Here is a 16,269-nt window from a genome sequence, read left to right as displayed (position 1 = left end):
TTATATAGCACTATTATAAAGAAAGCTATCCTTATGCACATCATAGAGGTGTAATCAGAAAAATAGCTGTTGAGTCACCATCAGATTTTAGCAATGACCAGTGACTTTCTCAGAGAGGAGCTCAGCACAAGGATGAGAATTTTAAATTTGAGGCACTGGAAGCCCTGGAACTGTTATAACTCAAGGAGGATGGGAGCAATGTTGAACAAAACATTATGATACCTCAGCAGCAAGGTTTCTGATTAAGTGAAGCTTACAGTGGATTGGAAGCCTTCCAGCGGATTGGAAGTCTTCCAGCAGAGCACTGGAATAGACAAGGCTGTAGTTGGCAAAGTTATGGATAAATATAGTACTGGACTAGCAACCCAGAGATCCAGACTAATGGTCGGGGATATGAGTTCAAATCTCATGTCAACACGGGAGGAATTCAAATTTGATAATAGATTTCATTCCAGATTAATTTAAGAGTAATGGGTTCACTAATTTACTTTCAGGTAAGGAAATCTACTACCCTTACCTGGTCTGGCCTATGTATGACTTCAGAGCCATAAAAAATGTGGTTGACTCTTACCTACTCTGAGTATTATCTCGCAAGACACTTTGGTTCAAATACGCTAAATCTGAAAGTATTTTTTCCTTTTTCAAAAAATAATTTGAATCCATTCATATCATGGCAAAATCCAAACTTACAAGTTGAAATTATGTGCATAATTGTGAACCACTGTCCCAAAACTACCTGATATATCCAGCACAACACCACCAGCCTCAGAAACGATTAGTGTGGCTGCTGCCATGTCCCAGCAGTGAATACCCATCTCATAGTAGGCGTCTGCACCACCAGTTGCCACCATGCACATGTTTACAGCTGCAGTTCCCATAGCTCGAACTCTAAAACACATTCAGAAAGTGTATAAAAGGATGAAGTCATCTAGTATGAGAGCTCTCTGAATAAATGGCATTCATTACCAGCAAGGTTTGAAATAGTTTTACAGCACATCTAACAGTATAAGGCATTCGATTGCACTTTACAAGAGCTTTACAACATTAAGCATATGAGAATATTAGATTAGATGGTTAAAGCTTGGTCAAAGGTTGTGATTTTAAGGAGTGTGTCATAACAGAGGACAGAAAAGTGGGCAGAGAGGAAATTCCAGAGCATGGGGCCTAGCACGGGTACCAATTGTGTAATGATTTAAATCCAAGATGCTCAAGAAGCCAGAGTTATATTGGTGCAGGTATCTTAGAGTTATGGGACTGGAAGAGATTACAAAAAAAAGAGAGGAGCAAAGTCATAAAGGGGCACTTTCAGGATGACAACCTGTAACTAGTGAAGGGCCACAGGTATCGGTGCTGGGGCCACAAATATTTACAATATGTTAATAACTTGAATGAGCAAAATGAGCATACAATAGCAAAGTTTTGCAGATAATTCATGAATGGTGGAAAGCCAACTGCTAAGGATGTGTTAGGGCGGCCCATGGCTGAAGGTGGACACAAAATGGCCACCCGTGGATGTTTAGTTGACATAAAGATAGCGTAGAAGGTTTCTTTTAGCTGAAGCAATAGCTATTTAGTACTAAAGTGAGATCATAAGTCAGGACAATCGTAGCTTTGGGAATAGGTTAAATTCAAAGTAATAAGATTAAGATAGCTAAAAAAAAACCTGACAATTAATATACAAAAGAGTCCTATTACAAACACACAGCTGCAGATCTCTGTACAGAGACAGTTTGATAAAGAATACCCTTGAAAGGATAAGAGACATCGAGTAACAACTAACCCAAAGTTTACAGTTTAGGAAGAACCAAAACAAAGCATGATTCCACAACAATCAATACTCTACAGGTAATTCTCATTACATGTTAAACACACCCATATAAGAGGTTATAAAACGTAGTTAGTGTTAATTCACAAAAATAAAGAATTGCAGCTCCACTGCTTAATAAATATCCTGGATATTGACAGTGCTGAAAAAATGCGTTGCTGGAAAAGCGTAGCAGGTCAGGCAGCATCAAAGGAGGAGAATCCAGCAACACATTTTTCAGCTCTGATCTCCAGCATCTGCAGTCCTCACTTTCTCCTTTGGATAGCGACAGTGACAAATTATATGATAGGGTTAAGGATGAGGTCATGCCCTGTTAAATCCAAATAAGTTTCTTTTGATGGCTTGTAAAGCTGTGAAAGTGATCGAATTTCACCCTTATCAATGAAATGTGTTATCTTGTTTGGTGGGGAAAACTAGTGTGAAAAGTATTTGACGTAAAGACAGTGGGGCTCAACTTAGAATCAAACTTCTATTTTGACCTACTTACAGCCTGTGGATAGATGGAATCAGAGTTACACAGCAGGGAAACAGGTCCTTCAGTCCAACCCTTCCATATCGACCAGATACACTAAACTGATCTAGCCCCAATTAGCCAGCATTTGGCCCATATCCCTCTAAATCTTTCTTAATCACATATTCATCCAGAAGCCTTTTAAAATGTTGTAATTGTACCAGCTTCCACCACTTCCTCTCACAACCTACTCCATACATACTATTCTAATGTCATCCATAATGTCAATTGGCCGTGCTAAATTGCCTGTAGTGTTGGGTGCAGGGGTAAACATGGGGGAATGGGTGGGGTGGGTGCACTTCGGCGGGTTGGTGTGGACTTGTTGGGCCAAAGGTCCGGTTTCCACACTGAGTAATCTAATCTAATCTAATCTAATCATAACAATGACTTCACCCTCTTCCCAACTTCATTTTTTCCCAAAGTCAAAATGACTGGCTTTTGAACATCAGAATTACACGCTGAAGGTTTTTAAAATTCAAGTTTGGAGACACCTGTCCGATTTTTCCTCCTGTACCAATAGTCTCCACCCTCTTACTTTTAATGCACACCTCAATGTTGAAGTTGAGACAACAAAAACACATTTCCTAAAGGACCTCAACGTTCCACAAGTAATGGACATTCACCTCACAAGTCTAGATTGGACTAAAACTGGTCTCAGAAGTGTAACCTTAGTTCATTCTAGGAGTTTCTAGCAAAGAAAGCTGTAAATGTTTCACCTGTTCTAGGTAAAGCATTAGCTGAATAAACCACGGTCCACAAACATAGAAGTTAACTTTCACAAATGACATAAGAAGTTACGACACCTACCCATGACTTGGAATTGAGATTAATTTTTCCATGTTTGAAAGAACTGTCTTCAAGACTTCAGGTGTGCGATTTGACCCAAGCTCAGTTACTATAAGAGCTTTGCTGATGTCTACAAATTTAAAAGGCAAAAAAAATCAATTATTCAACTAAAAGTGTGGCATGATGAATATCTACTCCTGGGCATGTATACAGGCAGCTACTCAGCAACTTGTAGTAGATGTTGCATCAGCATTAACCTGACTCATAAGAAAAGAGCACAAGGCGAATTCACACCTCCTAATTCCTTTGTGGATTATTATGATCTGTGCATCTTTGATTTTTTTTTCAGTGGTCGACACCCTCTAGGACAAAGCAGCCGACTGGTGGACCACATCCACAAACATCTACTCCCTCCACCATCGATGTCAATAGCACAAGTGTGCACCATCAGCAAGATACACTACAGAAAATCACTGAAGATTCTTCGACAGCACCTTCCAAACCAGTTATCATTTCAGTCTAGAAGGACAAAGACAGAAGATATATAGGAACACCACCACCTACAAGTTCTCCTCCAAGCCATTATTCTGACTTGGAAATATTCTTCCTTCATTGTTGTTAGGGAAGAAATTCCAAAATTTTGACCTAATAACATTGTGACTCTACCTATAGCATATGGACTGCAGAGGTTCAAGATGGCAGCTCACCATCTGCTCAAGGGCAACTAGGGATGGGCAATAAATTTCATATCCACATTCCACAAGTAAATTCAATAAAATGCAGACCTCAACAAGCAACTAAATCTACTAATACTCTAAATAAAAACAGGTGATTAGTTTGTCAGTTTTTGGATGAAGATCATTAAAGGGTGAAAAGAAAATTAATACTATAAAATTATGTTAGAACTGTAAATAAATAAAATCTCACATTAATATGCCTCATTTGTGGGACTTTATTGTATGCAATTTGGAGGCAGTGTTAACCGACATAATAGGGACCAGTTTAAATTATATCCCCCAGATACAGCCAAATCCATTGCTCAACACTCTTTGGCTTAATCAAAACAATAGTTCTGTTTGCTTTCTACCTCTGCAGTCCCTGAGATGATAGTGTTAACACAGTTGGCTTGTCAGATGTAGAATTTCCGAATGAAATATATTTCAAGAAAGTGATTCATTGGCTGAGAAATTCTACTGGACATCCTGAGAATATGTGCTACATAAAGGAGCAGCAGTCCACCTGAAATAAGTTTCCATTTGGGATGCAAGGTATGCTCACCTAAATGATTAGAAATTGAAACTGAACTCTAACCACAAGGTCAAGTCTTAACAGTGTCATTATTTAGTAATAGAGCCACTGGAGAGAATATTTGCATCTGCACAGATGAATGTAAATCAATACCTACCCACAAAAGAAACCTGAAACTAATAGAAGGTGCATGTAAATCTATGACACATTATCGACTGACATACAACTATAGTACATCAAATTCCCACTCTGCAAAATACTCTAGATCCTGTACTACAGAGAAAAGAAAAAGCCATATTCCACCAAATTTCTGCCTGTGATAATTCACAACTGCTCAGAGAATTTGTAACTACCTCTCCATGTTGTCTAGGCGATGGCCAACAATTTTTAAATTAAAACATTCTTTTGAATCCCCAAAAAATGGGAGAAACATCTTATCTGATGACAAAGACAGACTGGGTATGTTTCTGTTAAATTTAATGTCGCCAAGTAAAAAACAAGCAAATTCACGATGCCACTTCAAAACCAACATGACAATTTTAATAAGCATTTTCTTTAAATTAAAAGATTATTATTGTATTATTATTGTAATTTGTGGGCAGCACGGTGGCACAGTGGTTAGCACTGCTGCCTCACAGCGCCAGGGATCCGGGTTCAATTCCCACCTTGGGTGACTGTGCAAACTCCACACAGCCATTCTCCCAGTGTCTGTGTGGGTTTCCTCCGGGTGCTCTGGTTTCCTCCCACAATCCAAAGATGTGCAGGTTAGGTGAATTGGCCATGCTAAATTGCCCACAGTGTTAGGTGCATTAGTCAGGGGTGAATGGGTCTGGGTGGGTTGCTCTTCGGAGGGTCGGTATGGACTTGTTGGGCCGAAAGGCCTGTTTCCATGCTATAGGGAATCTAATCTAATTAGCAATCATGAAGGTTGAAATTAAAATCTGCCATTTTGACATAATTGTGAGCATCACTGTTCATAACTCCACCCTATTTTCTCTTTTCTTCGACCTATTTCAATACCACATTTGGGTACCTGTATCTTTGATGACCCAGTTTCATATTTGAAGCCTCAACATGAGGGAGTCTCAAACTTAACTCTTCATAATTACTTACCAGAGATGCCATGGTAATTGACCAGCCCCACAACCAGAAGCAATCCAAAGATACTAACCAACTCACCTTCTTGTCCAGACACTTTCAATTGTTGCCCATTGCAGAATGCACCTTGCCCTCTTCGAGCTGTGTACATCTTGTCTTCCATACAGCTATATACAATGCCAATTTCACTCTACATGCAATCAATAGGAAACGAGATACTCAGTACATTAGGAACTTTATTAGCTTAATTTGTTAAAATTACCATGTGGAGACACAATTCAATAATAACTTAGATTTATAAAGTTATTTTAACACAGTAACAAACACAAAGCTGCTTCGCATTAAATTAATTAGCTAAGACCTGATACCAATCAAAACAAAGTTGCATTACAGCCAGTAGCCAAGTGTTTTACCAAGGAGCAACATAAAATGATATAACAGTTCACTGAGGGAACTCCAGACCTTAGAGTTTGGATGACTGTAGACACAGTTATCAATGGCAGGGTAGGATGAATGGGAATGCACAACAGGCTTGAGTTAGAGGAATACAGAGTTCATGGAGGGATGCAGAACATGAGGAGAGGACATAAACAGATTTATGAAAAGAGGGCATGTAGACCATTCAAGTTCTCAAGCCTCCTCCTTCATTCAATATGGCCCAATGCTGATATTATCACTATTTCACTTCCCCACTGATAGCCCCAAATCTTTCAATTCCTTGTGACATCAAAACTCTATATTAAATATACTCAGTAATGGGACATCCATAAAACTTTTGGATAGAGAATTCTAAAAAAAAATATCACAATCTTAAAGATAGAGACACTTAAGCGACTCTTGGATAGGCACTTGGAAGTTAGTACAATTATGAGTATGTAGGTTAGTCTGATCTTAAGTAGGACAGAAGGCTGGTACAACATCGAGGGCTAAAGGGCCTGTACTGTGCTGTACTGTTCTATGTTCTAAAGATATTATGATTCAAAGCCAAGGAGATTTTGAATACAGAAAAAAGAGAATTTTAAATTCAAGTTGCTGTTGGACATGATGCCAACGTAGACAAGATACAGTTAATCTCAAGATGTGTGAAACATGTGCCACATCACATACATTAAAACTTTCTCACTATTTAGTATTGTCCCAAGTGCTTCCCAATATTGAATGATTTACTGCTACAGAATATATTCAGAACAGAAAAAAATTAAAATGAATACAAGAAAAATGTGTTACCTGTTTGTTCACAGAAAAGCCAATAGATACTGCTACAAAGGGAAACCTGAAAAAAAACAGAATTACTTCAGTTCAATGATCAATATCTACTCTTGCTAGTTTCCCAATCATCTTGAAGTTTCCAAGTAAAGTGTTTTAAAGGTTCATCGGTGATACTTAGAAATAAAGAACGATATTTAGACAACATTCTTCAAGCACATTGTAGAAAATCAATTTCAATTACCAGATCTACATAGTTCTAAACTGCACATTTGCCCTAAAGCACAAAGACTTTACCAGCCAAATGTCATACCTGTGGACAAAATTAGTGGTGCCATCAATGGGATCAATTATCCATGTTGGATTATCTGTTAACATACTTGCTGCTCCATCTGCAACAGACTCTTCACCAATAAAACTGAAATAAAGTTACAGCAAGATATTAAACTTTTAAACATGCCATAGTTTATTTCAATTGTGCAGAATTTTCACATATCACCAACAAGTACTTTCTTCACATTATTATGTTAAAGTCTTGAAAGCAAGTTCTCAACAGTATTCAATGCTTCATAATCAAACTAGGACATATTATTGTTTTTTAGTGAAAATTGTGCGAGTTTACGTCAGCAATTGTTATTAAGAAAAAAATGGGTAAAAAAAGATTGCTATAGTCTTTTCAAAACATCTCCACGAAACTGCAAAAGTTTCTTCAGGGCACAGAAAATACAAAATATCCATTAACACTGGTATTAAGGCATCTCATCTCAAACTACTGCATATGCACAAAATTTCATTCAGAAATGTAGAAGTGAGCATATTTTTGTATTATATTAATTGAGTGCAGTTATGATTAGTATTTCACCTCGTACTCAGATTATTATAATATTTTTTACCTGTGAGAAGGAAACTTTTCCTTTAGCGTGCCTATAATCATTTTTTCAACATTTTGATCGGTTTCAGTCACCAAGTCTGCAGGAGAGCTTTTAATCTGAACAGTCTGTTCTTTTCTCAAAGCATCACAAATAACCTAAAAAAAAGTGATTTAATGAAAAGCAATGAACTGAATCCTATGAAACTCTCTCTCTCTTGTTATTCAACCTTGCAGTTTGCTACAGGAACAGAATTTGCATTTCAACTTACAGCAATAGAGTCATACAGCACGGAAACAAACCCTTCAGTCCAACCAGTCCATGCTAACCATAATCCCAAATTGAACAAGTCCGACCTGCCTGCATCCTTGTCCATATCCTTCCAAATCTTTCCTATTGATGTACTTATCCAAATGTCTTTTAAACGTTGTAATTGTATCTGCATCCACCACTTCCTTTAGAAGTTCATTCCACACACTATCCCCCCTGTGTAAAACATTTGCCCCATATGTTTTTTTTAAATCTCTCCTCACCTTAAAATTGTGTTCCCTAGTCTTGAAATTTCCCATCCCAAGGAAACAAATAACAACTACCATTAACTCTTGAGAATAAAATATTTTCTCTTTTTCTTCTAACCTGTAAGTTTTTTTCCCCCCCTCATAGTAATACTTTTGTGTCAACTTGGCACTTTCTAAAAGCTTGGCAAGTTAAACATTTGGATTAATTAAATAAGAAAAGTGCTCAACTAAACCTCGTGCAATTTAGCAAAGTCATTTGAGAGAACAACACATGCTCAAATTACAAACTACCACTTTGTTAAAAATTCAAAAAGCGTATGTTCATGCTTCCTTGTTGTTGGTAAGAAATCGCAACGAAACAAAAGCTAAACAAAATGTGTGTGCACTGCTGCATCAAAAACATCATAATTGACACAGTGCACTAACCAAATAATAAAAATGGTGGTGCCTTCTTTGCACAGTTCTTCAACATTATGTGCGTGGGTACTCCTGCACATTTATACATTAACAGCAGACCTATTAAAATACAAAGCCAATTTTCACATAGTTTCCAAAATATATGAATCACACCATGTAAAGTTTTGGCAGTTCAATGATTGAAAGAGGCTGCTCTCCCTTAGAGTTGTGCAGTTGTCAACCTCCTTTACAGATATTAAAATTGTTTTTGCTCAAATACTGCATGTTATGGGTGCTAAAAGAAAATTAGACTGGATTTCTAGGGGGCAGCTAATGGCAGAAGATGCAAAGAATCTGTTGAGTAGTGTAAAGCAGTAACACCACATCGTCAGTGTAATGGTTGATCCTTTAAAATCCCACTTTGGTCCAACTTGTCCAGGCCAAGCAGATATTTTAAACTAATCTAGTCCCATTTGCCAGCATTTTGCCCATTTCCCTCTAAACCCTTCCTCTTCATTTACCCATCCAGACATCTTTTAAATGCTGTAATTGTACCAGTCTCCACTACTTTCTCCGGCAGCTCACTGCATACACGCACCATCCAGAGTGAAAAAGTTGCACCTTAGGTTACTTTTAAATGTTTCCCCTCTTACCTTAAACCTAATTCCTCCCCCAGATCCACCCCATTTTTGGACTCTTCACACTGGGAAAAAGACATTGTCTATTCATCCTATCCATACGCTTCTTAAATTTTATAAACTTCTATAAGGTTACTGTTCAGCCTCCAACGGTCCAGGGAAAATAGCCCCAGCACATTCAGCCTCTCCCTGTAGCTCAAAATAGAACTAGAGGCCAAAGGTTTAGGGTGAGAGGGGAAAGATATAAAAGAGACCTAAGGGGTAACTTTTTCATGCAGAGGGTGGTACGTGTATGGAATGAGCTGCCAGAGGAACTGTTAGAGGCTGGTACAATTGCAATATTTAAAAGTCATCTGGATGGGTACATGAACCGGAAGGGTTTAGAGGGATATGGTCCAATTGCTGACAGGTGGAACTAGTTTGAGTTGGGATATCTGGTCGAGATGGACAAGTTGGACCAAAGGGTCTGTTTCCGTGTTGTCCTTCTCTGTGACTCTATGACTAACCATCTTTGATTCACACTCAAGGACACCCAGGACTCTCAGGTCCCTCTGCACAGCAGCATGCTGCAATGTTTTACCATTCAACTAATAATCCTTTTTACTGTTATTCCTATCATAGTTCATGACTTCATATTTATTAATAATGTATTCCATCTGTCAGACCTTTGCCCACTCACTTAAAATATTTGTGTTCTTCTTCACACTTTCCTCTGCCACTCATCTTAGTGTCATCTGCAAACATTGACACCATTCACATGGTCCCAAACTCCAAATCATATATAGCTATGTCCAAAACTCAAGGTAAAAAAGGACAATACTTGAGCTGGAAAAAAATGACATAAAAACCTTAAAATATTTTCCTGTCAAGACGACTCCCATTCAGTCTCTCCACCACTTGCCTTGAATGTGAAAAGACTACTAAAAAGGACTCAGTTGCCTTGCAGCTAGACTGAAGGTGACAGCATTCCCCTTCATCATCAGTTTGCCCTCTGGCCCCACAGGAGACTGTAAACTCCCAGATTATTACGTAGAAAGACCAAAATTAAACCTACTTTTTCCGGCAAGGGAAGAAATTAAATCTAACTTCTCTCTGATAGAACAGTTTCTTGGAAGCACAAATCTGTGCTCATAGAACAAGACAGTCAAGAAATGTTTACTTTGACTAAAGGCCTAAATTGGATGTTTGATACAATTTATGAAGATGATGTTTTCATCCTGTACTAATATTATGGACAAAACAAAAGCATAAGCTTAAAAGCTATTTTATTACACTATTTATCCAGTTGAATGTTTAAAACTAGTATTTTATTTCTCTGGATAATTTAGGATTTGTGGACAAGTGTTACTGATCTTAGAAAATGTTCAGAATTTAAATTCCATAATTTACTTACAGCCCCAGCTTTTCGGGCAATAGTAACTGCAACTTCCATACAATCTTGCCATGGATCTGATCCTGCACGCTTGCTTGCCATCTTTTAACCATGTATCCCTGTGTAAAAAATTTCATAATTTGAAATAATTAATCTGTTCTATACAATCACACAGCTCAAGCAAGTCATGTTATTTATCATCACTGTAAGACCAGTCACGGTCACAGGCTCAGACTCATTCTGAGCTTAGAAGTGAGAGATTTTAACTAACCTGTTGGAAAATGCAAAAACAAATTAAATAAAATTTCAGCAGAATCAAAACTAAAATTAACCACTGCACACAATAGTATCGATCTTATAAGGTTTTCAGTAATGAACTCAGAGTACAATTAAGGTCTTAGTGGATTCTGACTCTATACTTTTTCACCCATATTGCACAATATTAAACTGTGTAATTTTACTATTTATGAAGTTAACCACTGTACTTTGTGTTGCAAGCTACATTAATAAAATCCACATTTGCTTTTGTATTGAGTAATAATATTTCCTGCATTGCAAGATATAACAGAAACAAGATCCCACTGTCCAAGTTTTCATTTCTGTATTTTGAAGTTGCACATAATTTAGTCTGACCTGCACTGGATTCTGCACTACTTGATGTCAGTCTACCGTACTCCAACTGATAAATGTAAACAGAAATCAAAAGCAATTTAAATACTACAGCAAATCACAAAACTGGAGGATCCATCAACTGCTATCAATCACTTTACATGAAAACAAAAATTTGGAAGAGAAGTTGGCCAAACAGCCCCTCAAGCCTGACCCTCCATGTAATAAGATCACATCTGATCCAATTATCCTATGCTACTGCCTGTCCCCAATAAGCAAAAGGTGCAAGATTATCAATAATCTACTTCTGCCTTCAAAATGTTTAAGGACTCCACTTCCACTGCATTTTGAGGAAAAGAGTTGTAAAAACTCATCACCTCTCATGACCAATATTTTCATTGCTGAAAAGAAAGACATTGCCAAAGCTTTTCATGTTGTACTCATCAGGATAATGAAAAGAATGACAAATTTTGAACAATTACAAAAATTGAGTCTACAGGACAAAGTGGTGCCAATTGTATTTTTCATTCTGTCACAGAATATGAGCATGCTGGCAAGTTGACTCTGATTTAACCTCAACAACTTAGAGAAAAGAATAGTTGTCACGCTTGCAAACTGTGCATTAAACTTTCAGTTGTAGGTACAGTAGGCATGTGCTTGTTGTACAGGTAATGTACAAATAGGTTCAAGTATCTTTCCAAAGACTTGACCATAATCTGGGTCTGCAATTTATTACCTGAAGCTTATTAAAGGCTCATGTGTGGCTCCTATCTGTAAGAAATAGAAATCCTTTTCTGATACAATGTTCAGTATTCCAACAGAGTGTTGGTGGAGAAAAAAACAAAACATTTTAACATTTGTTGGCTTGTTGAAAATCATTATAATCTCTTCTCATATTATTCCATATAGTTTGTGTAACACTTGTATAAGCTATTGTGTTTCAGGGAAATTGTTCAGTTGACCCATCCCATACATACCATTTCTTTCCACAAAGACTGCTATTGTATAGCAGAAAGGATTTTTGATGAATATTAATACTTGCAAAGTACACAGTGACATTTGCAAAGGCATGATGCAGATAAGTTCTAAGCTGGTTACATTTCTTGTATAAACAGGACATAGCTAAATATTTGATGCAGTTTGCAATTTCAATGACTATTTGTTTGTCTAAGTTGGTGAAATTGTACATAAACCAGAGACACCCATCAAAAGATATGGGAGCAGCATAAGCATTATTTTGTTGGTTTTACTATCTATTTCTAGTAGATAAGTGCATCACTCAAATTCAGATGCAGCAACATTTGTAAATGGACTAATGGCTTTATAGGTGCTGTGTAAACTTATTTCAGGGAATTCTGCACTAGATTTTGCACTGAAATATTTCACTAATGTTTATAGTCACAAGTCTACAGTATGTTGTGTAGAAATTAGGTTGGGTTACAGGCTGAAGTACTGGATGTACTGGCACTGCAGGGGCTGCAGGGGACGTTCACTAGGTTGATTCTGGAATTGAGCGAGTTAGCTTATGAGGAGAGACTGAAGAGGCTGGGACTATACTCATTGAAATTCAGAAGAATGAGGGGGGAAATCTTATAGAATCTTATATAAAGTTAATGAAGGGAACAGATAAGATAAAAGCAGGGAGGTTATTTCCACGGGTGGGTGGAATTAAAACTAGGGGGCATAGCCTCAAAATAACAAGGATCAGATTTAGGACTGAGTTGAGGAGGAACTTGTTCACCCAAAGGGTTGTGAATCTGTGGAATTACCTGCTCAGTGAAGCAGCTGAGACTGCCTCGTTGAATGTTTTAAGGCAAAGACAGATTTTTGAACAGTAAAGGAATTAAGGGTTATAGTGAGCAGACGGGTAAGTGGACTGAATCCATGAAAAGATCAGCCATCATCTTACTGAATGGCAGAGTATGCTCGATGGGCCGAATGGCCAACTCCTGTTCCTATTTCTTAAGTATGTCATGAACTTGCATGTACTCCTGCAAAATATTCATATTATAGAACCTACTTTAGCAATTCACTTTTTCTTTCTTTAGAAATAAATAATACACAGCTTTTACATTTCATGCCTAGCTAAATCAAACATAATTAACTGTTCCGTTAAAAAAGAAATCACAAGTTTCTCTCCAGAAAGAAAAATTCAGTAACGAGTCTTTCTGTGATTAGAGAACAAATCATGAGCATCAGGATATTTAAACGCACTTTCTTCATTTGATAATTTTATTTTCTGAATCCTGTGAAACTAATACAAAAAATGGAGCAATGAAGCCCCAACACATTTTTGGGGAAATGTGGAGCTCTTGTTCAAGGATAAATACCATATAGCATGCCACAAGTAATATTAAGCATTTCAAATAATGGACTGTCAGCCTGGTAAAGCTACAGAGGACTACATGCAAGTCAAACAGCAGAAGCAGCATGCGATATGGCTTCATAATCACACATGCAATAAACTAGATGAAAGTTCTGAAGTCTGACTACATCTGCATCCTGAAACATGGTGGACAGTCATAACGAGACTACTCTCACTAGTATCCTTACATACGGATGAGGAAGGACACCACTTTGACTGGGACAACACACCCATCCTAGGACAAGCCAAACAGAGACACGCACGAGAATTCTGAGAAGCAACCGGAACTTTTATCAACAAACAGATTGACTTGGATCCCATTTACCACCCCTGAGAAAAAGAACTGAAAATGACATCACCACTGGAAATGATGTTAACACAGGAACTGACATTACCAACCCGAGGAAACTCAAACATAAAAATAGAAAGTGGGCTACACCACCAGTGCTTCATTCAGAGACTCATTGAAGATGCTACCTAGTATGGTGACAAAATGTCTGAAAACGAACCTTCCAGCTCAGCGAGCTAACCTATATCCAGAACCTCAACCTGAGCTACAAATCTTCTCAAAACTCACTCAGGAAGGATATATTTACACTGAAAGAATAGAACAAAGGCTCATTGCATTGGTCCCTGTAATTAAAGGGTGTTCCTATGATGAAAAACTGACTAACATGGATCTAGATTCTCTGGCATTTAGATGAATGATTTGGGATTTTGTTTAAATAGAAGGGCTTGATCAGGTAGACACTAAGAAGTTGTTTACAACAGACGAGGTATAAAGAACATGGAAGCAGACTTAAGATAAGGAATCTGACAGAGATAAGGAAACATTACTTCACTCCAAGGGTTGAGAAACTTGGGAATTCTCTATATTAAAGACTGTAATAGACAAACTTTTAATCTCTCATAGAATCAAGGGATATTGGAAATGGGTGGCAAACTGGAGTTGAAACTCAAGAATAGCCGTGACCATTACAAGTGGCAGAGTAGGCCTATAGTCCAACTCCTGCTCCGATTTTTCATATTCTTGTGCCAGTGTCAGCCAATTTGATTCACTCCATTTGATGCCAAGAAATGTTTACAAATATTGAATACTGTAAAAATGTGGACCCGGGCAACACACATGGAATAATAGTATAATTTATGTTTCAGCACCATCTGCACTCCTAACCAATCTGTTCTACTGCTACCACAACATGAGCATCTACCTAGCAATGTGGAAAATTGACTAATACACCCTGGTAAAAAAAAAACTGAATCTGACTTTTTACTGTCGCATATGTCTACTGTTGATCATCAACAAATTGATGATCAACAGTTTATAAAGTAATACTTACTTAGCAATAGCATGCTCACTAATGCTCAAGGTTTGGGCTCTACCAAACCAACCTGGCTCCTGACCTCATTACATCCCTGGTCGAAATATGGTCAAAACAGCTGAATTCTAGAGTTGAGGCAAATGTGACAATCCTTGACATCATGACATTTTTCATACAGCAAATAGGCCTTAGCAAAATTTATGTAATTGAGAATCAATGAAACTCCCCACTTACTGATGCCATACCATGCTGTAAGCAGCCTCAAGGGGTCACAACCCAGAGATGTACAGACAGCAGTAAGAACTTAAGGTATGTGGTGGCAACAGAGGAAGGTGGCTGTGGATTTTGGACAGCCATCACCTCAGCCACAAAACATTACTGCAGTTCTTGTATCTGTGTCACAGGCCAAACCATCAAGAGTTTTGTCATCAATGTCCTTTCCTCCAGCATATTTTAAGCAACATTTGTGATTCCTCAGAACTGGGTGTCCTTATGCTGGATAACATTCAGCCTCAAGCTGAAATGTGGTAGCTAACACTCATACCTCATAATTGCCAATGACCATCTAACAAGAGAGAATTTAACCATCTCCCCATAATATTCAATGGTAGTCTCCTTGCAGAATCTTGCATTGCCAACATCCTAGAGGTTAAAATTGATCAGAAACTGAACTGGAACAGTCAGATACAAGTATAACTACAAAAGGAGTTCAGGAATAGCTCACCCTGTCCTTAACACCTATGTTTCAACTACAAGGCACAAATCAGAAGCATAATGAAATACTCTCACTTGTATGGATGAATGCAACACCCGAGAGTCCAACCACCTGTGTCGTGTCTACACCACGGGGACTGCAACAAATTAACGTATCTTACCATTACTTTCTAAAGGGCAACTCTGTCGACGTTGTCAACTTTACTCACGTTCCATAAAACAATATAAAATGTATACATGTTAAGTATAACTTCTTTTTCCATCAGGTTACGAAAATTGTTACATAAATGTACCTCAATTCTTTGAATACAAATTTACCAAATGGCTGTAGTGACATCTCAATTTGGTTTTAACCTGGCCTTTTACAGGGCTCTGGTAGGAGCCCAAGGTCATTCACCTCTCGGGAAACATCTCAGTAAAATGGGTGCGATGCGCATGGGACAAAGACAGAAGCGGTCTGGAAGGGCCCGGGGATCTTTGATCAATTTTGCCCCCTTCATCCCCATCGAGGACAAACAGACCTTTGAGAATAAAGCAGAGGAGGAGCAGCAGTGGGGAAGCTCAGGATGGCCTTCAACAAGAAATCCTTCACAGCTCAGAGAATGAGGCAGCCGCAAATCACCTCTAACAAAACAGGACACTAAAGATCCGGTATCAGGTTGTAACTCGGGGAGAGAATCATTTAACCCAGGGAGACATCTCACCGAGAGTCCACCTCCTGTCTGCTTCTCTTCTCCGGGTTCCTATTCACTCACAGCCGGCTCCAGTCTGCTTTATCTCCCCTGCTTCTGC

The 16,269-nt window shown here is 38.2% G+C and overlaps 1 protein-coding gene across 4 annotated transcripts in view; it reads right to left on the bottom strand.

Moving 5' to 3' along the window:
• impa1 (inositol monophosphatase 1) overlaps positions 1-16,269 on the bottom strand; it is a 47,719-nt gene extending 31,450 nt beyond the window's left edge. For 2 of the 4 annotated variants that reach the window (XM_043688186.1, XM_043688183.1), the window contains exons 1-8: positions 16,182-16,269; positions 10,489-10,586; positions 7,568-7,701; positions 6,988-7,092; positions 6,696-6,741; positions 5,550-5,658; positions 3,144-3,252; positions 737-888 (exon numbers count right to left, since the gene is read on the bottom strand). In XM_043688186.1, coding sequence (XP_043544121.1) covers positions 737-888; positions 3,144-3,252; positions 5,550-5,658; positions 6,696-6,741; positions 6,988-7,092; positions 7,568-7,701; positions 10,489-10,569 — 736 coding nt within the window. In that variant the 5' untranslated portion in view covers positions 10,570-10,586; positions 16,182-16,269. Of the gene's footprint in view, positions 1-736; positions 889-3,143; positions 3,253-5,549; positions 5,659-6,695; positions 6,742-6,987; positions 7,093-7,567; positions 7,702-10,488; positions 10,587-15,998; positions 16,074-16,099; positions 16,123-16,181 lie in introns of those variants that run through there. The other 2 variants (XM_043688185.1, XM_043688184.1) reach the window with 2 other exon arrangements.

The sequence above is a fragment of the Chiloscyllium plagiosum genome, chromosome 4, assembly GCF_004010195.1.
Source record: "Chiloscyllium plagiosum isolate BGI_BamShark_2017 chromosome 4, ASM401019v2, whole genome shotgun sequence".
In the NCBI taxonomy this organism is placed as follows: domain Eukaryota; kingdom Metazoa; phylum Chordata; class Chondrichthyes; order Orectolobiformes; family Hemiscylliidae; genus Chiloscyllium; species Chiloscyllium plagiosum.
Note: the sequence above shows the minus strand (reverse complement) of the source record. Positions and strands in the feature narration are given on the sequence as shown.